General features: G+C 33.9%; 2 protein-coding genes across 2 annotated transcripts in view; both read right to left on the reverse strand.

Moving 5' to 3' along the window:
* LOC123557260 (uncharacterized) overlaps positions 1 to 16,477 on the reverse strand; it is a 291,086-nt gene extending 274,609 nt beyond the window's left edge. The window contains exon 1 of the mRNA XM_053543622.1: positions 16,474 to 16,477. The gene's annotated coding sequence lies outside the window, so the exon portion shown is untranslated. The remainder of the gene's footprint in view (positions 1 to 16,473) is intronic.
* Positions 850 to 15,168, reverse strand: LOC123557269 (deoxycytidylate deaminase-like). Its single transcript, XM_045348654.2, has 5 exons — positions 15,037 to 15,168; positions 4,110 to 4,213; positions 3,672 to 3,807; positions 2,469 to 2,682; positions 850 to 1,558 (listed from the first exon to the last, which is right to left on the reverse strand). Exons 1-5 carry the CDS (start codon positions 15,041 to 15,043, stop codon positions 1,501 to 1,503), a joined length of 519 nt encoding a protein of 172 aa, XP_045204589.2. The 5' UTR covers positions 15,044 to 15,168; the 3' UTR covers positions 850 to 1,500.
* Positions 16,478 to 24,261: the final 7,784 nt, after the last annotated feature.

Consider the following 24,261-nt stretch of genomic DNA (forward strand, 5'->3'; position numbering starts at 1 on the left):
AATGTAAAGTGTATTGCCAAAGATGTATTATCTCTATGTAAAATGAAGGATAAACTCACAATTTAGAACTGCTTTTTGTTTCTCGAAAAAAAAAACAGCATATTTTACGTGGAAAACATGACTTCTATGCCAGCTAAGATATCTTGAAAGTTTTATAACAATCCATTCACATGTAAATTCAAAATTTACTTCCTATTTTGTTTGGTGTCAAATATGACTAAAAATGAAATGGTAATACCTCACCATTGACGATAAATTCAAAATTAATCAAACTATTTTGAAAAAATTAAAACGTTCATATTACCACCCTCGGAGTCCTTTAGAATGTACAGTATCAACGGTATTGCCTAATATTTATGAGAAATCAAGTGAAAACCATGCGACGGAAAAGATGGATCGAACTATAAGATTATCCGTACGACTCTATTGTTGATCGACTGTAAATATTCATGTATACGTGCCCCTTAACTTGAACCCTATTAATTTATAAAACATTGATATCTGGATCTATATTCATTTAACAACCTATTCCTATTATAGCTCCGGGAGAGGTGGGCCACTATACAGCCATACAGACACTAAATACGAAAATGGCGCGAAAAAATGGTAGTCGCATAATAGCGGATTCAAATAGTCCTCTCTTTTTTGCTCTGTACAGTTATTTTCCTTATTTTCTTTGCATTTTTTGCTGAAATCACATAACAGATATATGCTTAACATGTAGATAGCATTTTCAGAATGAAATAATAGCATGGCAGAATTTGTCATTGAAACGTAGATCATACACCACCACTACAATTTGGGGTCTCATTTTTAGCTAATTGTTGCAGTTTGTGTGTTTGACTGAAAATATTTTTCTTGCATCAAACATGACCCCAATTTTTCTTTTCAGTTTTATTCAGCACTGACAATATTCTTCAAGAAATATAAGTTACAGACATTTAAAATAGGTCCTGATGTGTGCTGCGGCCATTGGAAATATGTCAATTTTATATAGAATAAAGAAGAACAGATATTTAGTGTGTTGTAACCTATACATAAATATAATGAAAAAATGTTTAAGCGGCCCATGATTTGGTTCCCATCTTCTAGTAGTCCAAATCCGTGACTCTAGTTACTTCCCTTGACGGTTTCAGACTCAAAGTACGTCACGGGTTGGACCAGTTCCCGTGAACGTGAGTAAGGGGTGAGTAACTAGATCAATGTAAGCGGCCCGTAGTTAAAGCGGAAGATGATCACGGAATGGTCTCAGCTTCTATTACACTTCCATCAAGGAAACATTACGGAAATATGTTCGTCTAGAAATGAAACCACTGTACTGACAGGGACTGCTATACTAGTGTTCTATTACGAAATCTTTCTCACATTTTTACTCAATAAATTTCTCGTTTTAATACACGATTCACCAGAACTCCCTGAAGTAATAATGTCTGAAAACCACTTTTCTCTTTTTACATGCAATATTATCACATCGTCTTTTAATTTCCACTTTTAAACATATTAAAGTTTGCTTTCTATATGTCCAATCCTCAGTTTTAGCTGCGACGGTGCATATTGCCTGAAATAGATAATGTATGAACATTCATTTGTACTTTAGCAGAGGACAGTCAATCCAACAGCAGTCAATTAACAGAATTAATATCACTGTTCTCCTAAAAGTAGATTTAGATTATTTTATCCATTTGAGTATTATTTACAAATAACTTTATTGGAAATAATGGGAATGAACTGAAGTTGAAGATTATTCTTGACTTCATCAAACTGAATGTGCTATGTACACAGCGCTCAACATATGAACTCTCCAAAGCCTGTGATCAAATCCAGCAACAAAAATGGACAACATAAAAAAACACCCCAAAACCAGCAACAAAACTGGACAACATAAAAAAGACACCACAAAACCGTACGTTTTTTTTATGTTGTCCATTTTTGTTGCTGGATTTGATCACAGGTAATCTGCCGCCGTGATGACAATCCGCCGTGATTTGACCGATATTTATCCAATATATATAGATCTAGTCACTAAATAACCCACAGCTTTCAATTGAAATGCTACTTTACTTTAAAGTGTTCAGAATTTGCCGATTATAGAAAAAAGACAAGGTAGTTCTCTCGCAATTTTTAACCGCCAGAAATAGATCGAGCCCAACTTTGCAGTTCTTTGTACATACATTTGTATTTCACAAAATTTGGCGTTTTCATTGCAAGCCGGGTCCAATCCCCTTCCGTTGGTTGAAAAAAATGACAATAGAACTACCTTGTCATTTTTATAATTATCATCGACAAATGAAGATAAATAGTGAAAAGAGGCATTTTAATTGGGAAACGTGAGTGATTTGTTGAACATATAGTAAAAAATTCGAAAACGATAAATATCGGTCAAATCACGACAGGAAGTCATCACGGGGGCTATATGTCCAGAGTACCTGTGGTTTTGATCTTGCATTAATATACAGCAGTAAGGTTACCTAGTTTTGACGCCGGCCGTTTCCAACATAAGTTTTGAAGCTTTTGTTTCTATTTTATAGTGATGTTTATCGTCATAATACACAACTTCCTTTATGCCCGTCTGTATAATAATTTTGGCACACTGGTTACACGGGAATAATGTCACGTATAAAGTACAGCCACGAACGTCCGAAGAAATTTTATTTAAAATGGCGTTCATTTCTGAATGACAAACTGAAATTGAAAAGCCAGCATTTAAATATATAAAGTTTAAAAAGTTAAAATATTTGCATTCAGTTAGTATTAGCAATCATATATTCTATTATTACATACCTAAAATAATTTTCCATTGAGTTTCAATGGACCGCGATCGTGCAATGTTTTTCCATATTGACGTGGAACGCTTTCATATCGGACGTGGAATGTTTTCTTAACGTTGTAATGAAAAGAATCGCGTGACGTCCATGGCGTCCACGCGCACGTTGCGACAACAAGTTGACGTCATTTTCGCGGAAAATATTAATGCGCGTGAGTTTGATTTGTTTATTACATTTTCGGAGCAATTCTTTTCGTATTTTCCTGTCTTTCGTTACAGAACGATAATTTAGACAGACAGACAGACAGATAATTTTATTCACGTAAACTATACAGTTTTTTGTGATAGACATAAATTAATTATTTGATAGTGGGCATGTAACAAAAAGGTTATCCACTTTGTATGTGGATATATGCACTCGTTCTTTCGCGGATAATATTGCGCTCCTAATGTCGCTGCAGAACTCGGGCATATATCCACATACAAAGTTAATAACCTATAAATATCCTTGTTTCTGTTAAAACACGCTTACGCTAAAATGACGTCACGTTAAGATGAGCGCTACTGTATTCTATCTGCTGTTTTAGATTAAGGGCATATTAGAATCGAAATAATGTATAGCAAAATCGTGTTTTTCTTAAATTAATACACTCAAAATCGGTTATACGTCGCCAAAATTATTCCGCGGACGTATAACCTTTTTCTGTGTATTAATAACGTTAAAATACGGCTTTCTATGCATTATTTCTTATTTACAGGCCGTCTTTAAAATAAAATAACTTCAGAAATTTATTCATGAGAGTAGCTGACACCTTTTTCGTTAAAGAAACCGATTAAGCCGTCTTCTGATCTTTCATTATTGTCTACAATTACATAGTTTAAAGAGTCGTTTTAATTAATACAATACCGTAAAGTTGTTTATTTCTGAGTTTGTCTGGTTGGTGCTTTCCCCATGGCATGGTGTCATCACTACATCCATTTGGCATACCATTATACCCAGTACTAATGATCCGTTTGTCGGCATTCACTATACAAGAGCCAACCTAAGCAGAAAATGTGACTAAGTAACACACACATCGCGTCGATGTGAAATTATGAAATAAGATCAAGCTACACCGCATTTCCATAACTTTTTATCATATCAAACAAAAACACATAAATGCTAAATCATTACAATGTTTCAACAGTTTTTTCTTTATGATTTTAGCAAAATCGGCATACATTATACATTGGTATTGAATACTCTCCCAAAAGAAAACTCTCAACAACATTTCTATCCAACTTACAAGTATGTTATATAATGAATGTATGCATATTGACATTAGCTTACACATTGAATATCTACCTGTGTTACTGGATCTTTACTCCTTTGAGCAGTTATAAGAGCTACTCCCATGAAATATTCGTCCCAGCTGATATACCATGGTCTCTTCTCGTTTGATAGTTTCCCTTTGATAAACAGAAATCATATATTTATTCAAAATTTAGGTAATTCAGGCGTTTAATTCTTATGATAAAGGATATTAGGACGAACAAAATCGTGTACGAGTTTATGTATTTGGCAATCGAGGAACTGCATTGCTAGGAATAATACAAGGGTTGTGTGTTATATCGCCTACCAATCTTTTATAAATTTTACTTTTTTTGTGTATTTAATTTACGATACGAAAACGACGTAATAAATATGTTTGAAACGTAAATTATATTGTCATAAATAGATCAAATACGTAATTTATCGATTAGTTTTAGTCAATATCTGTTTCATAGCATGAGTACATTGTAAAACTAAATCACAACGGAAGACAACTCAGCAGCAACTCCATTTCCAGTGTTCACTGATGAGGAAAACTCACAGACAGCTTTTTAAGTAGACATACTTAAATAAAATATACACAGTTTTGAAATAACAAACATATATCATTGTTGTAACTAAGTCTTGTTTCCAAATTACTTGGTAAGTGGATAAATTTTCATTTGAACAAAGCGACTTAGAAAAGAAATGAAAACAACTAGTCCACTGATAAAAGCACATTAAACAAGGCAGTCACATAAACACTCAACGCGGAAAGGTATTGAGTCATTCTATATTTTTGTCACATTTTTGGGCTAGTAACTTTTGAAAATTAACCATCATCATTTGTTGTTTTCAAATTTTAGTAATGCTGTGTCCTTTAATGGGGCAGAATATTTAACTCTTTAATTTTTGAAATAATAAAGTCAACATAACAGATAATCCTGCAACCCCTCAAAAATTGATCCACTGACCATTACAGTTATCTGTTTCATCAAGATCAAGGATTTATTTTATGACCCAGCATGAAGCATTCTCCATCAATTATCTATATATCCACATGTAGATTGCATTTTTGTGAATACTGTATTAAGTCTAATAAATGTACTTTTCATTTCGTGAAAATCCCCATTAAGTGAATAAATATTCATTAAGAACACAACTAAAATCTGTATACATAATTTCTAAAAGACGCCTCATTAATACCAGTTAAGACAGTTAGATAAAGAATTTGGAAAATTTACAATAAACAGCATATTTTAGGTCTGGTAAATGCTGTTAGGCCTTGGTAAACTAAGAAATAATATTAATGAAATTTAAAGTACATGTACATATATTATTTCAACATCAAACTCATTTTTTCACTTAAAAGGGTATATATAAGGTTTAATATGGTAATAAAGAGTTTACATTCACCATTGATCATCATGTGTGATGATGTAAGACTTATTAACTGATACCAATTAACACATTGCACTATGTACAGATGTCCTTATACCATACAAGTGGTCATTTTAGATTTGACTTGCATAAAATAAAGATTAGAAGCATTATAACTTATATATATATAAAGGATATTAATATAGACTTGCTTATATACCAATATATATAAGTAAATAAAATAGTTTAACAAAGACAAAGTACATCACTCTAGTTTGTGAAGATGGAACAATCAAATTTGAATGAGGGTGTTGAAAGAATTAAAGACAAAGCTAAGCACGGATTTTCAAGGAGTACAAAAAGAAAGGAATTCAGATTCTGGTTCACCCATGAAACGGAGAAATCAAAAACGTAAATTACAGGAAAAACAGAGTGTTTGTGGAACAATCAAGTTCTATGTAGAAAATGAGGCAGAAAACATTAAACTCTTCAATAAAGTTGATCAATGTAAGCTGCTGAAAAGTGAAAAAGTGAATGATACAAACAATGCAGTCTTATTAAATACATTGTTGGATTCCTACTTAAAAGCTCATGGAATTGGATCTTGCAACAATTCAAAAGAACAAACACCTGCTACATATGAATCTTTAATGAATTACTTGTTGGCAAACAGAGAGGACACCAGTGAAAAGCATTTTCTGACAAGCAAAAGTGCCCTTAGAAACATGTGTCATGGAATTCTTGAACACCACATAAATTATCAAGCCCCTATCGATATTAACAACATTGATTGGTTTGGACATGTTGCCAAAGTGCATTTTAAATGCAAGAATGATCATCTTTTTAAACATGATTCTTCACCTCATACTGAAGGTGGAAAATTTCTTGGAAATATGCAAGTTCTACATGGACTGTTTACCTCAGGACTAAGATATTTGCAATATGAGAGACTCTGTGAAGGTTCCATGTTTGGTCAGTGCCCGGAATCTATGTATTCTTCATTGAATGAAATGTACTGTGATGTTACTAAGGAAGTGGCTCAAGAATGTATCACAGAGGCTAGGCAGGAGGAGGAGATATTATCCATACTAGAAGCTGAGGAAAATGGTACTGTGTATAAAGGAATTAATATTCTAAGAGATGCCAGACATGCTACCAGAAAAAATTCAAAACAGTCTGATGTAATTGCTATAGGAAGCAAATCACACAAAATAATTGGCGCGGTAACAATAATAAAAACTGATGACCCAGTAAGCCAGAGACATGAAATCAATGGAGTGAAGCGACTATGTGAAGATCTGGATAATTATAGTTTATCTGTCCATATACACGGTCATGACAGAAATTTGCCAATTAACAAATATTTGCGCCAAGAGAAACCGGAAGTTGAAAATGCCAATGACACTTGGCATGCTGCAAAAGGTGTTTCCAAGGTAATTAAATCAGTGACAAATGGCCCTAATCATATGCATGGTAAAACATGGCACAACGAACTAAGAGACAAAGCTGCTTCTGTTAAAACACATGTTTACTTATGCGATGAAAAATTGCCAGGGATCAACAGAAAGACTACGACAAATTCTTGACAACATTACATTACATTATCAAAATAAACATGAAAACTGCTTAGCGGAATCACGATGTAAAACAGACAGGAATTATATGCCATCAAAGTTAATTCTAAAGGATAGTTTTGCGGTGTCTATTCTTTCAAAAGCAATCAAAAGTCTTTAAATATACAAGACACCAGAAGACTATGTTCATTGCACGGATACCCATTATGTGTAATCATATAACAATGCATGTCTGATATATCATGACAAAAGAATATCATTTGGCAAAAACGAATATCAGAGAAGAACGAACATGGCAGTATTAGACTGGAATGAAAATATTGACAGACCTTACACGTCTGTTTCTGTGACAGAAGACCCCAGAAACCCCCGGAGGCAGACAGTCAAACAGGCACTGATTGACAAAACTTACATTTTCAAGTCTGTGTTGTGGGCAAGAATTGTAGATAACCTTTACCAGATAGCCAATTAATGTTTACAACCCTGTGTGAAACTTTGAACTAAGAAACTGTCATGCGATGAATATACAAGTATTTTATAAATATGATTTATTTTTATTTATTATATTAATATAATCAAATCCTCTTAATTTATTCAAGATTTTACTGAATTAAAAAGTAATATTGCAATGTTTTATACAGATGTTACAATAATGTGTTATGATGTTCTTTGCATTTGCTATCAACTGTTGATTAATATGACTAATGTATAAAGTTTACATTAAAATGTAAATGCAAATACACATTATTTATGAAGTACATGAAATACTTGGTGTTCTCTATGCTGGTGACCATTAGTTGCTACCAGAGGCAAGCATTATCAGATACCTGTTGGAATCTTATCGTCTGCTACAGATAAGCCACACCTACAAATTGTGTGTGTAGTAGCTACCGGCATTTCCCCTTTAATAAATAGAACATATCTCAATGTAAATTTAACTAAATGCAAGCTTAATACCTCTTCGTTTTACCTAAACAGAACATAATCTGAAGACAGAACCAACATGTTTTCCCTCTGTAACAATAATATCAGTGACTGATACTTTATCATATGATACAGTAAACACATCCAGATCATAACAATATGACAGTTTGAGATTTATTTTTATAGAAAAAATAACATCTACGTCCTATATGTATCACAAAACAAAATTACGATGTATTTCAGGTGATATTTAAAAAAAAACTAATTTATTTCAACGTTAAAATATTATTTGTACTTTTAATTCGGTAAATGGATCAAATTTCAACCAGTGCTTTTGTGAAAGGAAAATCTGTAGTTCCTTAGTACTAAGGTTATAGGGATAAGAACATAATAGTGAAAATTAAAAGCGAAGATAATTACAATGTTACAGCAGGGACATACGTGTAACAAGAAGGACACCTTTTTGTTATGGCAGTGACATTTAAACAGAAAACTAAGAATAGTTACTATGTTTATTGAACATAAAAGTAGAATAATTGCTCAACAAATGTGAAACATGTCCCGGACTGAAAATAGAGAAAATGTTTCTTACAATCTCGAGTTTTTTCGTAACTGCAATAATTACGTGTTACGTCAAGGACACTGTCTGTTACAGGAGAGAAATTTGACTAGAAAAGCGAGACAAAATGTTCTTTTTTAGAAAGTCAAACAATATTTTGATTAGTTTTGAAATATATAACCATTCTGTAAAACACAACAAACAAAATTTATGACCATGTTTTGAAAACATTTAATATAACTCTTCCATATACAGTGTTATGTAACAGGAGTGAAAAATATGCAGAAGTATGTTTAACACCATTCTGTTGTAACAGAAATTCGCAAAATGATATCAGATTGAAACGACATCATCTGTAAAAAGATACTTATCTTGTTTAACTGTAATTTAATTAATTATAATGACTGTACAGTTAAATAAAAATGATTACAAGATGGCATGTTGTTTATTGTAACACTAGTGACATATTACTATCATTATATTTTACCAGATTTACATAGCGCTCTTTTCAAAATAAATACGTTTAAGTAAACTTTACGTACAAACATAGCCACCTACAACGACAAATTCGTATATTCTACTAGTACAGAAACACAGCGAGATAAAGAGAGAGACAGAGAGAAATCTGGCTAACATAGCCTAACCCGTCTAGTTCTTTAACATGTTCGGTTACACGCAAATCGGATTCTCCTGGGAAGAACCAGTTACTGGACTCTTTGGTAGGTGGGAGACTCTCAAGAACATCTCAGAGAGTTCGTGTACTCTGACCATGATACGAACGACTGAGCTTTGAAATGAAGATTCAAAGCATTACCTTTGGACTGCCGAGCAAGTACTTATGGCGGTCGAAACTAATGAACGATTCAACGTTGATGACAGGTAATCAAGTTTCAACTTTGCATCAACGCTGAATCAACATCATGTGTCCAGTGAGATAGCATTAAATGTTTTAGTACGATTAATCTTCTTTTTAATGAACAAGAAAGAAAATTGAATAACCAGCTCAAATACGCTTAACAATCACCATATACTGCTTATATATTTACCTTTTACCTCTTCATGATTTTGTATGAAAGATTACTCGAAATGTTTTCATTTGTTTTATAATAAATGTGTGTTACTTATTGCAAAAACGTTTTCTTTATAAATTGAAGTCCATCACTCCATGAAGCTAAGTGAAAATGTTGTTGTTTCTTTTCAAATCTTTGTTCATATGATGTTTCGCAAGCTTTTGTTTTGTCCGTACTGTATTTTCTTGCACTTCTGCAAATACTGTTCGACCTGTAATATTTATGGGTCATTGATCTTCAAGCTATACTGACCCGTGTGTTACTACGCAGTCATCTGCCGACTCACTGGGAAAATCTTGTTCATGTGTCTCAACCACTTGTGTACATGATGTCTTTTTAGATTCTTGATCTTCATGCACTACTTTATCATTAGTCTTAACTGGTTCATCATTTAACTTTTTGGGTTAACAATCAATTACACTCGCCTATGACCTGAATCCGAATCCATTTGGAGGCAGAAACTTTTATGTAGTTCAGCATTTGACATTACCATGTCGTCTCCTATAAAACTATATTAATCAGTTAGTTTTGACGTTAATTTAGCAAATTAAAGCATTTTAGACTGCAAGTAACCTTAAAAGAACACTTATTTCAATCATTCATCTACATGCCTGTCTGTCCCTTGTATTATACGTCCCAGTTTAATGGGATATTCATACTCATTTCTTCAGTACTGTTGTCAATGTTGCGTATTTAAACGAAATACAAAAAATTAAGAGTATTTTTTCAGATATGCACTCAAACTATAAATGCAAATTGTCATTTACATAACATAATGTTGTCTCTCCTGTAACAGTTACATAAAACACCGATAGTTTCCATGTATGTAAAGATAACTTTTCTAATTCAAATTTTGAAATAGTACAGATACTCACTGGTTATCACTTTGTAAATTCAGTTTGGTTCAGATACACTCAGTCGTATATTATTCATATTTACAGACTGGACGTCTTTCCTGTTACTGCTCTGGACGTCTCTCTTGTTACAACTTTTGTGTAAATACAATTTAAATAGCAGACATCCCATTGTTAAAGTGAAACTTAACGGTTATCTTATAAGGAGGCAACAAATATTCAAATACAACTTATATACGTGATATTAAGGTGTATATCAGTTAAAATATAAATAGTGGTCTTTTCTGTCACACAACATGTCTCTCCTGTAACAACCAAACTAAATATATGACAGGAGAATTAAAGATATTAGTGCTATGCTTGCTGATGTATGTTTTTAATTTGGATTATGAAGTAATTGAAACAATGTTTGAAGTTAATTAGATCTACTCTTCATATAGTTTTATTTTATTCGTTGTTTCGCAAATAATTTCATTACTGTAACAGTTTGCTTCTTTACTATTATAAAAATGGCCGTTACATGAGTGACTGTTACAGGAGTGAATTATTTTGTGTATTTGTATATCTAAAGTAATAATAAATCCCTTAGAGAACCCCGACGTGTTATTTTTGAAGTTGTCGCTTTTGAAACACTTACCTTACAGTAATGAAGCCTCGCATGTTTTTCATTGTAATGAATTATTCACTGTTACATGAGGGACAGAAAATAAAATTACGCATCTACTTGTCAACTTTCAAAGGGTATTTCCTCGATAAAGAAAAACGAATTTCCGCCGTCGCACCTCAAATGTTATCTTGAAAAATGATACTCTTCCAAATGGCGGCGATGCATAGATAATATAATAGAGGGCTCAGCTGTTATTTTGACTGAACAACTTTCTGTTACGTGAGGGACATAAAAGTTAGGTACAAACTTTGAAATCAAATTAAGTGATGATCTTTTCCCGAATTACCAATTGTATGTACACTAGCATTCAGACCAAGTGTCAAATAAATATTGATGGTATATTTTTTAGCTATAGAACTTTGCAGTTTTTTTAATGTTTACTTCAAACATCTAAAAAATTACTTTGGGACAGTGGAAAATGTCAATTTTACATACTTAAACGTACAAAAAATTATATTAATACCATTAATAAGGTACAAAAAAGTGCATCACTATACTAAATTAGTCACATATTTTCACCCAAAGCAGATTATAATGTCATATCTTTAAACTGCTTTGAGATTTTTCCCCGGACAGAAAATGTGACGAAAATATAGAATGACTCATTAACGTCAAGACAAACTGTAACATAAATAATTTCATTTTACAAATTCATATATTAATTCGTTGTGAGATCATTCATAATTCAGACTCAAATACAAATATTGACTTCTTTTACCAAGAAATCTCTGTCATAACGGAAATTGTACTTATTTAATGAAAATCAATCGAATAGTTTAGGTTATATTTGTACATCAAGGCAATATAATTCCCATTACAGTTCCCTATCGGACCTTAAAGTTATAGTATTCCCATAACTCTCTAGAGTGTCCTTTAGTGGAACTCTATGTACATGGCCCCATATTCTAAAAGACCAGAAAATAGAACAAAACTTAGTCCAAGCACGGGTAGACTTTTTATGACTACCATATGGTGTTGCGATAGTTGATAAAATCTAAAAGAAGATCATTCGGAAGCATAAAACGCAACAAAACAAAATAAAGCAGTCTCGGATTTGTTTAAAAGAAGTTCCTTTTGAAGCATACTGTTGTTATTAGATCACAACTAAAACAAATCTGCAACAAATGGTGCACAATAACTTACCATTGGAATATCAATTACCTGTCGGAAAACATCATTCCAAACCTGATATATATGTTCTCTCTTAAAAAAGGTCTTGCAAACTACACCAGAAAACACAATATTTTTAGAACTTAAGTTTTTTTTTCTGTATCATAATTGAATATATAACCTAAAATCAAAAACAAAATAGTTTTACTACACTTGTACAGATTAGGAAAACTTTTTACAAAATATATGCAACATAAATATAATTGTTTTATTCTGGTTTTATAAATATTTTTTCTGCGTTAACATCTGCCAGGATATCTTTGCAAAACCGTGATTTGAAAAACAAAATATCGCTCATAAAAATCATGTAATCTTAAGAGGTAAGAACAATAAATGACCCATTTTTCATAATTTATTCGTTCAAAAAATTAATTGAAAGAAAAATGTCCAGTTGATTTTAAGCAATCCGACTGGATATACGGCATCCGATGTGCTTTTAAAGAAAATTCTGGCGGACTCTTTTCCTCATATTTAGGTGAACTGGATGTTGTTTTTATTTAGAAAGAAAATGGTTGAAATGTTAGTACCAATGTTTCTGTTTGTATTTGATTTTAGAGAAGTTTATTGATGAATAAACACTCCAACTTTAATTCGACAAAATTGTAAATTCATTAAAAACGGTTAAAATGTCATACATTTTACTTTGGAGGGAAATAGTGTTGAAGATAAATCACGTTGGACTTTTATTTTTCTTCTGTAAACATGACTAATTTCAGCTTTAAAAAAAGACTTAAAAGTCCTGGATTTTATTTGGTGCCGAAAACAGATATTTTAAAAGATAAAATGACACAAAGCATGTTGTAATTCTTAATGTTTCCGATACAGGATTTTCAGAATGAAAGAATAAAACAAACTTGTTGTTATATTTTCTGGTCCTATAGGATCATAGAGTACATTCATTCTTACCGTGATAGAATTCCGCTTAAGCCTGTGCTGTGGGACGTGAGGGGCGTTGCACATTTCATTACCTCTCATGAACAGACTCAGTCAAACCGAGTCTGCTATTATGTTGGTTGATTGCGTTCTATGCTTACAAAGTATCTTTTCACAGATTTATTACCCTTTCCCGAAAGTTTTAGCGTATCGTTTAAGGCTCATAATACCTTTGTATATTGTGTGGCTGCTACATTTGTATGAACATAAAATATATTACTTTACTGTTAAGTTATATCTTCGATAACTGTTTTCTCTAATATTTTTCAAAGGTTTGACTATTATTTAACATAGTAGGGGGCCTCCATGGCCGAGTGGTTAAGGTCGCTGACTTCAAATCACTTGCCCTTCATCGATGTGGGTTCGAGCCTCACTCGGGGCGTTGAATTCTTCATGTGAGGAAGCCATTCAGCTGGCTTACGGAAGGTCGGTGGTTCTACCCAGGTGCCCGCTCGTGACGAAATAATGCACAAAGGGGCACCTGGGGTCTTCCTCCACCATCAAAGCTGGAAAGTCGCCATATGACCTAAAATGTGTCGGTGCGACGTTAAACCCAACCAAAAAAAAAAAAAAAAAAAAAGAAAGTTTTATCAAGTCCATTGTTTTGGATTACCTCCCATTATGATTCTAATTGTATAAGTTCATGTGCAGTATAAAAAAAATGTTTTATTTGTTGTTATTTACATCAGATGTAAAGCCTTAACGAGCTGTAAATGCTCAATTTGATTTGTAGAATAAATGATACCTTGCTGAGGTAAAATAAATGGGTACTAAAAAATTCATCTTGGAGACTTTCCGATTGTTTGCAGTTAAATAGCTAACAAACGTAAAATTTAAATTTGATTAACAATGTTACTACATTGTGATAAGGTTCCTATCTGTAAACATTGCACTATAGGAAATATCAAGAGCTTTGCAACCGTTCTGTCTTAAAATCTTAAACGAAGTTGGAAAAAAACCCAGAATACTTGATTAAAACATCTGAAGGATCTTTCGCAAATCAACGCTTAGCAATGAAAGCTATTTTGTTTTACGAACTAACTGAGAATAACGAAAGATATTTCATGAATTAACATACAACAAACGAAATATGTCTTACGAACATATGTAGAAAAGACGAAAGTTGTTTCAGAAACTAAAGTAGAAGATTCAAAGATGCCTGATAGGACGAACGGAAGATGTTTCATGAACTAAACAGAACAAACGAAAGATGTTAACAAACTTTAATGTCAATCACTTTGAAAACTCGGCTATTACTAGAATTTGATATGAACACAGAAATTATGCGTTTTGTTAGAAATTTTGCAATGAACTCTAATTGTAGAAACGGTATACGTTATAACAACTGAAAACCATATGTTACAAGAATCCATATTTAGCAGATATCTTATAGAAAATAAATAACTGAGAGAACGTTAGGTAGTCAACAGCTGCCGCTCATCAATATAATATTTACATACGCTTTATAAGTACACAACTGTACAAATGTGCATGAATACTGACGTAAACACTGCCGAAGAAATCAATACATTTCATTTTGTTTTATTGAAATGGTTTAAGGAACATTAATTTTCTGTTACAAGAAAACACAAGCTATTAATGTTATGACACTAAAGGGCTATAACAGGTGTATGGTTAAGTACATGTTTGGATAACACCATTTATCAGTAATATTGCATTATAAATTTAATTTCCCCCAAAGATTGTTAAGTGCAAAATGCGTGCAATAAACTTTCATACATGCATACCTTAAAGTTGTTTGATAAGATACACAGCTTAAATGCATTACAAGGAAGAGTTTAAAATATAAATTATGTTTAAGTGTAAACAAAATGAATACAAGTACGAACCTGACATAATTACCCGTTATATGTTCATATACGTATGAATTTAAAATTGAATTACAAGTTAATTTCCGGTATATGTTATTTACAACAGCTGTCAGTGATAAAGTTGTATAAAACGAACCTTTTTTAATTTAATGCATAAATGAAACGATTGCATTAATGACGTGTAACGTGATATAGAGCCGTTTTGTGATTTTCATGGCCATATCTGCGGAGTTTTTCCTTATATTTTGATATTTTTATGATACCTTATGTGTCACCTATCAAGAATTCCCATTGGTAAAATGTTTCGACACATCAGTACGGCGGCCATCTTGAATTTCAAAATGAATGCGATATTTGATAAGAATACCGTTTTACATTCAATGTAGCCTTCAAATAAATCAGTTTTTATCAAGATACATCAATTTATACTTATAATTAGTAAGTGGTTGTATTTATAATGTTTTTATGACGTTTTATTTAAGTGTTGACTTTTTACACATGAAAACATAATTTTTAAACTGAAGTTTAGGAAGAAAAAAATCTTTCTTTCTTTATACATCCAATACTTAAACGATAAACTTTAGTGAGACAAATAGTGTATTTATTTAAATACATGTTGAAGACATTCATCTTAATTATAGTATCAATTATTTAATGACGATGTAATTTTAAATAATCAGAGTGACAGAGTGTAGCGAAAGTCCATTCTGTAATGAAATTCCTAGTTACGTGAAGATGGATATTTAATTAGGGATGTTATCTGAATTTTCACTTAAACTAGGAAAATCTTAAGAAGCAAGAACATTGAAGGCATAATACAAATAAAATATGGCACTGTAATAAAGTGGGACATCGAATCAGAAAATGATAAGTTTAGAACAAAATAAATTATTATGCCCCCCTTCGAAGAAGGAGGGGTATATTGTTTTGCAGATATCGGTCGGTCGGCATGTCGGTCGGTCGGTATGTAGACCAATCGGTTTCCGGATGATAACTCAAGAACGCTTTGGACTAGGACCATGAAAATTAATAAGGAGGCAGATAATTTTGAGATCAGTAGGTCAAAAGTCAAGGTCATATTGGCCCGGAACAGTTAAACGGTTTCCGAATGATCACTCAAGAACGCTTGGGCCTAAGATTATGAATGTTGATAGGGAGGTTGGTCATGACCAGCAGATGACTCCTATTGATTTCGAGATTAGAAGGCCAAAGGTCAAGGCCAGGAACAGTTAACCGGTTTCCGGACTACTACTAACTTGAGAACGCTTGGGCCTATGATCACAAAACATTATAGGTAGGTTGATCACTGCCAGCAATTAATCCCTATAGACATTGCGTTCAGTAGGTCAAAGCTCAAGGTCACATTGACCAAGAACAGGTCTATGGTTTCCGGATGACAACTCAAGAAGGCTTGAGCCTAGGATCATGAAAGTTGATAGGAAGGTTGGTCATTACCAGCTAATTGCCCCTATAGATTTTGAGTTCAGTAGGTCAATGATGAAGGTCACAGTGACCCAGAAGAGTTAAACGGTTTCCGGAATATAACTTGAGAACGCTTGGGCCTAGGATCACGAAACTTGATAGAAGGGTTGAACATGACAGCATGTAACCCTTATTGATTTTGAGATCAGTAGGTCAAAGGTCAAGTTCACAGTGACCCGGAACAGTTTAATCGTTTCCGTACGATACATTGAGAACGCTTGGTCCTAGGATCACGAAACTTAATCGGGAGGTTAATCATGACCAGCAAACGACCCTGTAGATTTTGAAGTCAGTAGGTCAAAAGTCAAGGTCACATTGTTAAACCATTTCCGGACGATAATTTGAGAACGCTTGGGTCTAGGATCACGAAACTTAATAGGGAGGTTGATCATGACCATCTGATGACCCCTAATGAGTCTGAGGTCAGTAGGTAAAAGGTCAGGTCACATTGACCCAGAACAATAGAACCTTTTTTTTTTGCAAAATAACTAGAGAATGCTTTGGTCTAAGATCATATTTGATACAGAGGTCATTTATGACTGATAAATGACCCAAAATTATTGATTTGAGGTCAGTATGTCAAACGTCCATTTCGTGTTCTACGAGCTCTTGTTTACAATTAGTAGCGATGAATTACTTTAAATATAAAAGGTAGTTAGATCTGACATTAATAAACTGTCTGCAGTTTTACAAAACAAGCATTGTCGAGAGCCAAACTATATAGCATGCGTACATCTAAATTTGTAATTGAAATGAAAAAGTCTGCCTTCATGAAGTATGGAGAAATCGCGAAGTGGCTGAGACCTATAACTACTGTATTTCAGAGCTGCAAGAATATCATACTGACAGTTTTCACTGAAAGGCAGATTAATCCGCCGTGGGGTTTTTACCCGTTTTTCAGACTAATCGACAGATATTTTTATTGATATAAACTGTTCTCTGAACATTGTTCTACAGTCCGTTGATATTTTCATACATATGTAAATACAATAAGGTTAAAGAATGCGTCATTTCGCATGAAAAATATGTTTTTAGGTCTGTTGACCCATCGATCATGGCTAATTTGAAAAGGGAAGGTGTATTCCTTTAAAACATTTCAGAAAACCCCGGATGTGACCGAAGCGCGTGAAAATATGCCGATAAAAATAGTTCGAAACGTTTTATAAAGATTTCTCTTATTTAGCCTTAATATTACATATTGCACTCGTCAGTAATAAAACAGCATATGGTCTGAATCATTTTTTGTGCTTGTATATACATGCGATTCTTCCTACCTGTCCCGACTCCTACGCAGTGCTTCGAGTGGCAAGGGAGATCACTGCGTAGGAGTTTGCTATATTAGAAACTGTTTGATTTCGCCTAAAAATAGATAAAATGTTTGAATTACTTCCCTTTATTCTTAATTTTTTCCTATTTTTTGTACAGCTTTTATAATGACCGATTTATATTATTTGTTTCCTATATTTAATTTTATCTTTTAATGTTTTTTCACGATTGATATAAAATTGAGTAAAAATTTAAGATTTCCTATTTTTATGTAAATATAGTTGTAGTATATATAGCGGCATTACTTCAATGTGGCAATATAAGGAATACGTTACATATGTGATGTTATGCATGCAATCGTGCTGCATCTGAACGTTTTTTGTGTTACATATTTGTTTCAATATGTAATATTAATAGATTTTTTATTTACAAGATAAATACCGGCATTCCCTGTAAATCGTAAATGTGTCTCGATTTTAGCGGGACTTGACGATCACGTTTAACAACGTTACACCAGTTCCGGATTTGTATAACAATTGTTGTTGAATTGAAAGAACGCCATGATGTAGAAATTTACTCGAAATTTGTCATTTTGATAAAGGCCATAAGGCCGAAACGTTAATAAAACAGAGTGAAAACTACAGAGTCTTTAAAATAGATCGTTAAGCAAAATAGAATCAAAGCAGTACATAACGAGTGATTAGTTATGTAAAATATCACATGGGGGCGTTTGCATGATGTGAAGTCTCTCCATGTTGACCTACATATGCGTCCCCGATTAATGAAACAGTTTGCTTTCATTTAAGCAAAATAGAATCAAAGCATCAAAAGGGGGCATTTGCGTCTTCTCTCGATGTAACCCTACATTCCATTAATGTGCCCCGCCAGCGCTTTGCTTAGTGACTTGCAGCTATATAAGTTCAATATATATCTTCTGAAAAAAAAAAAAACAGAGAAAAGATCCGTATTCCTTATTGTCAAAACATTCATAACACGATTTTCAATTTTCATGTATATAGTTCTTTGTTATTTATCTGAAAACTGTGCGGAAGTCGAAAAAGCAGGATTTTGGGGTAGATAGGTCTAGTTTCTAGTTTGGTGGACCCCACTGACTTCTACTGTTGTTTTAGCAGGGTCGGTCGTTTGTAGGAACTTTTTTAACTAGGTAGCGGAGTTTAGAGGCAACAGCCCATGAATTAAAGAAGTGGGTTGCAACACTTTTAATGATTTGGTGTCATGATTAAGTCGTGACATCAATACATTGTAATTCCAGGGTCGGCTAAACTAGAAGTTGATTTCGCAGAAATGTGTAGAAGTATACTACCCATGCTCCAAGAATTGTGAAAATTGGTGTATTATGTGATATCGTGTTGAATTTTGAAAAAAAATTAGATTTTTCTATTCTTCTCGATACTTCCAACCTTAGCTAGCTGGAAATACTTTTAAAATTATGGCTTCTAGCTTATAGTTAGGAATAAGAGAAGGGACACATGATCTTTATTTGTCAAAACATTATTCTACATATCTGAAAATTGTGTTTTTGTTTTGTGGAAGTCGACACAATGGCTATCCTTAATAAGTAGCTTATTTACTTAATACATAACGATTTGTTAAGAAAACATTTACTCAAATATTATATGTACAGTAGACTGGTGGACATATTGATTACGTCAAGAATACATATTATTTGTTGTTGATGTAGCCCGCTGCCAACTGTAGATTTGTTCGTTAGTTTTCGAAACGCTATAACATACTGTAATCCAAAGACCGACACGCAGAGGTACATCCTAGATGGTATACATGTATAGCTTTTGAATTCTGAACCTTTCTAGAACAGTCCTCACTTATATGCAAACCCTGCTAGAACAGCTGATAATCCTTGGTTTAATTTACCTATTAAGCCTCACAATTTAGCAATTGTACAAAAAAAAAAAACACACTTGAAACCTGGCAAACATTGACAGTCTTGGGAGTTGAGCAAATTTATAATCTTGGAGATCTGATTACTTGGAGAATGATCTTGGAGTTGAACTTTTGAGGTGTTGAATTCTTGGAGTTGAACTTTTATAGGTGTTGTGGCTGCAGTAAGTGCATTCTGGTACTGTACGATGTGCATCGCCTGTAGTCGTCTGATTCTACGATATTATTTTCATATCCTTCTAATTTACGCTTGATGATCCTTTTTATTTACTAATTCATCACCACAATTTAGCAATTCTTGGAAATATGCTTCAACTTACAATTATAGAAAAAGCTTGACATAAAGGAAACATAAATAATACTTGAGTTGAACTGTTGGAGATCTGATTACTTGGAGAATAGCATCTGATACCCTGGTGAGCAGTAGGACAACAATGACCCTTTCGTTTGTTTTATCTTTCTTAAATGATAAGCGCAGTTCGGGAACACCGGGAGCGCATTTATGTACACAATGATTTTGTAGTCACTGTTGAATAAACATGGTTTGGAAAACATCGTCTGCTACTGATTAAGTCATACCTAAGCGAGTCCGTCACAAGTGCCTACCCTCCATTGTTCTCATTGTTCAGGGTGCACAGACCTTGACTTACCCTCTATTTTTCTCATTAAATCGTCTGCTCAGATTCTAGACCGATATCGGGGATATATTTTACTACTTAATTACATGGTAAACCTAGCTCTTTGTGTAGAAAAAGATCTGAGGACATGACTACTTATGGGAGTGAAGCCATGGTCACGTGACTGATACACGTGATGGAAACGCTAATATTTTATAGGTAGACATCAGGAAATACATACCTTTACTTTCATTTTACCAAACAGCTTCGACTAACTTTTTGAAGCATATAACGTAGCTTAAAAACATCAGCAGCCATTCTTCTTTACAATTAAGCATCAATAAAGCTTATATTTGACATGAAAATAGCCTTTACTAGTCGGGAAAAATACACTATATATTAATATGGACTACATTCGAGTAGACCACGACGGCATATCCGGCAAATAACTACTTCATGCCTTTAATACCAGCTCCTGTGAAAGTGAAGGCTACATACACACTTCTTATCAGAACAACATGTATTTCTTCAGATTATAATTTGTTAACAGCATATCGAAAGGTTTCAACCTTTCTGTGCTTTCAGCGCTTTGATTTCTTTATGTCTACACTTGTTTGGTCTTGACCTGTCGATAAGAGGTGAATATGTAAAATAAAATGCTGCAGAACAAAACTGATGAGCCGGGATTCCCATAACTTCTTTTGGTATCAAGAAATGGTAAACAACCCTATCTAAAAGGTGCCTTCGGTATTGAGTGATGTACCTGAAGCAAATATTCTTTTACTTTGGTGATTAATTTGAGAGAATACAGTGAAGTACCAAAGTAAAGCTCGGTAATGTTCAGCAGTTTTTTCAACTAGAAATGACAATATTTATACTAATCAGCATGACTATTGGACGTCTTTTGTAAAATTAGATTCTGTTCGTCTTAGCACAATAAATGTGCCGCACCATGAAACAAAACAACATAGTGCATTTGCGACCAGCATGGATCCAGGGCCAGCCTGCGCATCCGCGCAGTCTGGTCAGGATCCATACTCTTCGCTTCCAAACCCTATTGCAATTAAAGAAACCGTTAGCGAACAGTATGGATCCTGACCAGACTGTGCGGATGCGCAGGCTGGTCTGGATCCATGCTGGTCGCAAATACACTATGTTGGTTTTCTTATGGTGCGGCTCAGATGTGAACATTTTCTAGATTTCAAACGATTATGTCTGTGCGAGGTTATTAAGAAATAATAAGTTCCCAAGTGTGATTTATCGTAGAATAACCCGTGTTTTGAGTTCTTATGCGTAAGAATGTATCACGAAGGCCGTATGCCTGAGTGATATATTGTTTCGCATAAGAACAAAAAACTCGCATTATTCTACGATAAATCACACTTTGGGACTTATTATTTCGATTCTAACACGACATACTAGTATCAACAGTGTTAGAAAAAATGGTAACTACTTTTTACGACCGTGCTACGCACCTGGATCGGATGACGTCATTGCACGCGCGTGGGTTATTGCAGATTCTAACACGATCCGATTCATTTTCCTATTAAACAAAGAAGGCTGAAAACAGTGAATTATTAAAAAGCAATTCACTGTTTTGACGTCACAATTATAACGACGTCATAGCGTCAAACGGCATAGCGGCGCGCTGGAAAAGAAACCGATTGAAAACGGCAAATATTTAATGAATGCCGTCAAGGATATACTTTAAAGTCCCTGGTAACGTGTTAGAATCGAAATAATATATCTCATTTAGTGATATGCTCTTGAATAAAAATCATTGTTTGTCGTTCAAATGCGTATCATTATATCACTCGGGTTGTGCCCTCGTGATATAATATCTTCGCATCTGAACTCCAAACAATGATTTATTCAGCGACAAATCACTAAATGAGATATATTATTTCTTAAATAAGCCGATATTTCACTCTACATGTATGTAGGTTATTTGCTGGTCGTGTTAGAATTGTAAATAATAACGAGCTGAAAACCGGCAAGAATTTCTAGGGAAATCTTTCTACTTTGTTGAAATATGTTTCAAATAATAGATTCATTGAATATTACATCACATAGTTAAGAAGTGCCAAAGTTCTATTTTTCAGGTATTTTTTTTAATTTTTACATTCTAGCTGTGGCCAAAATGATTACGGTTGTTGGTATGAAGTAACTTGACCATAGTCTATGTTGGTTCGAGTCCTGCCCAGGTCTTCATGTGAGCCACCAAGCTTGCTTGCGGAAGATCAATCGTTCTACCAGGAGATCACCAATGCGTGAAGTAGTGCCCAGATCCCCTTTGGTTTTCTTCAGCAATTAAAGCTAGAAAAATGTCATATTTCCTAAACTGTGTCGTTGTGACGTAAAACGTTAAAGGCGATTAATTAGATTGTGATGAAGTAACGGATGTGTTCGAAACATTAATATCTGCTTATTTACACTTAATTGTATTCACTGAGCACTTAAAGACGTTGTGTCTAAAACACAGACGAACAAGATATAGCGGTGTTTCTTTGTTTTTAAAAATCACAAATCATATTGAAGGGTACGATTGTCAAGCAAAAATCATTTTCATGTTCATCTAAAAAAGTTAGTCATGGCAAAATATGGATCTCGTCATTGAAAAATAACACACACCGGCTTCTGCGTTTAAACTAAATTGCACTCAATTTCTATGCATTTTAACTGCAAACAGCATATGCTTCCTTCGGGGAAACATGCATTAATTTCACGTGTCGGTTTTGTTTACAAATTGTATGTCGATGTGCGGCAGTGGTCGCACCTAATAGTGAGCTGATTTTGGTTTTCATTGTGCCTTATTGAATTAAAATGGCGTCTGCACATATTGTCAACATACATTGCAGAAGTGACAGCATCCCCAAGAAAGACTACTTCTGTGGTCTTCATTTTTGACTTTCGTCTACACACAGCAAGTTTGGTTCTTTCTTTCATTTTTACATTTCTAACAGCGATTTAACACGGCTGGTAGACACGCGTGATTTATTCATGGGGAATGCATGTTACATGCAGCTTATGTTCACCTGTCCACAAAGACATACTTGTTTGCATGATGCTGACCTCCCACCCCTATCCCCCAAATGTTTGGCTTCATGTTGCCTTAAGGTAGATTTGCTTCTGATAGACGGTTACGGCATATCTCAGGTAATTCTGATATGATTTGACAAAAAAAGTATAAATGTAACATAAACGTAAGACCTGCAAGCGTGGTTGTTATTGACATAATTTTTCATTTCTAAATACAAGTTTTTGCTGTAACGGCAGCTGCAGTACTTAATATGTTTATTGAAGTATATGTTTATTAAAAATAAAGTCATGACAAATAAAACACGAACAATTTTGAAAGATGTCGCTGGTGAGTCGGGAAAATGCACGAACTCTGTTGGTGAATTCTTTTCTTGGAAAGTTTACCTTTCGATAACTATTCGAGGTATCACTGACCTCTGTTTCGTATAGGCTTTGATTCGTGAGAAATACAGCAAAATTGGATATGTAATATGGTGTGGTGGATGGGCAAATGTTTCCAAAGTGCATTTTGAACGAACTTTTGAAAAATGCCAACGTCAATCATGTGCGAGTACTCAAACTAAGACTATAACTATGTCATTTCCAATTTTTTTCGTTATAGATGAATTAATCGCAAGTTATCTCAAAGAATCGTGGTGCTTTGACTAAAAAAGTCGCATCGAAAGTGTTATGCTCACCTGTTGATAACGTACATTAGCACGCCTGAACTGATGCCGTTTGTTTCGTTTCGAAATTGACCAGAAGAAGGGCTTTCGCATAAATGCCGAATTGGATAGATCCAGATCTCTGGTGGACATGTAGAAATTCGTCCAACTTGCGGAAGAAACATGATCTTTAATCAAAATGTTTTAGATTTTGTTCAATGTTTATGTTAAACTTGTGTTCGTTAGGTTTATCATAGTTCAAACTTCCTTCAGCC

This window comes from Mercenaria mercenaria, chromosome 5 (genome assembly GCF_021730395.1).
Source record: "Mercenaria mercenaria strain notata chromosome 5, MADL_Memer_1, whole genome shotgun sequence".
Taxonomy (NCBI): Eukaryota; Metazoa; Mollusca; class Bivalvia; order Venerida; family Veneridae; genus Mercenaria; species Mercenaria mercenaria.

Excerpts from the sequence above, each read along its gene's own strand:
- LOC123557269 (XM_045348654.2), bottom strand. Across the intron at positions 3,808-4,109 it reads GTAAAGATCCAGTAACACAG|GTTGGCTCTTGTATAGTGAA; the intron begins GTAGATATTCAA and ends TTTTCTGCTTAG. Across the intron at positions 2,683-3,671 it reads CAGAAATAAACAACTTTACG|TTTGTCATTCAGAAATGAAC; the intron begins GTATTGTATTAA and ends TTTCAATTTCAG.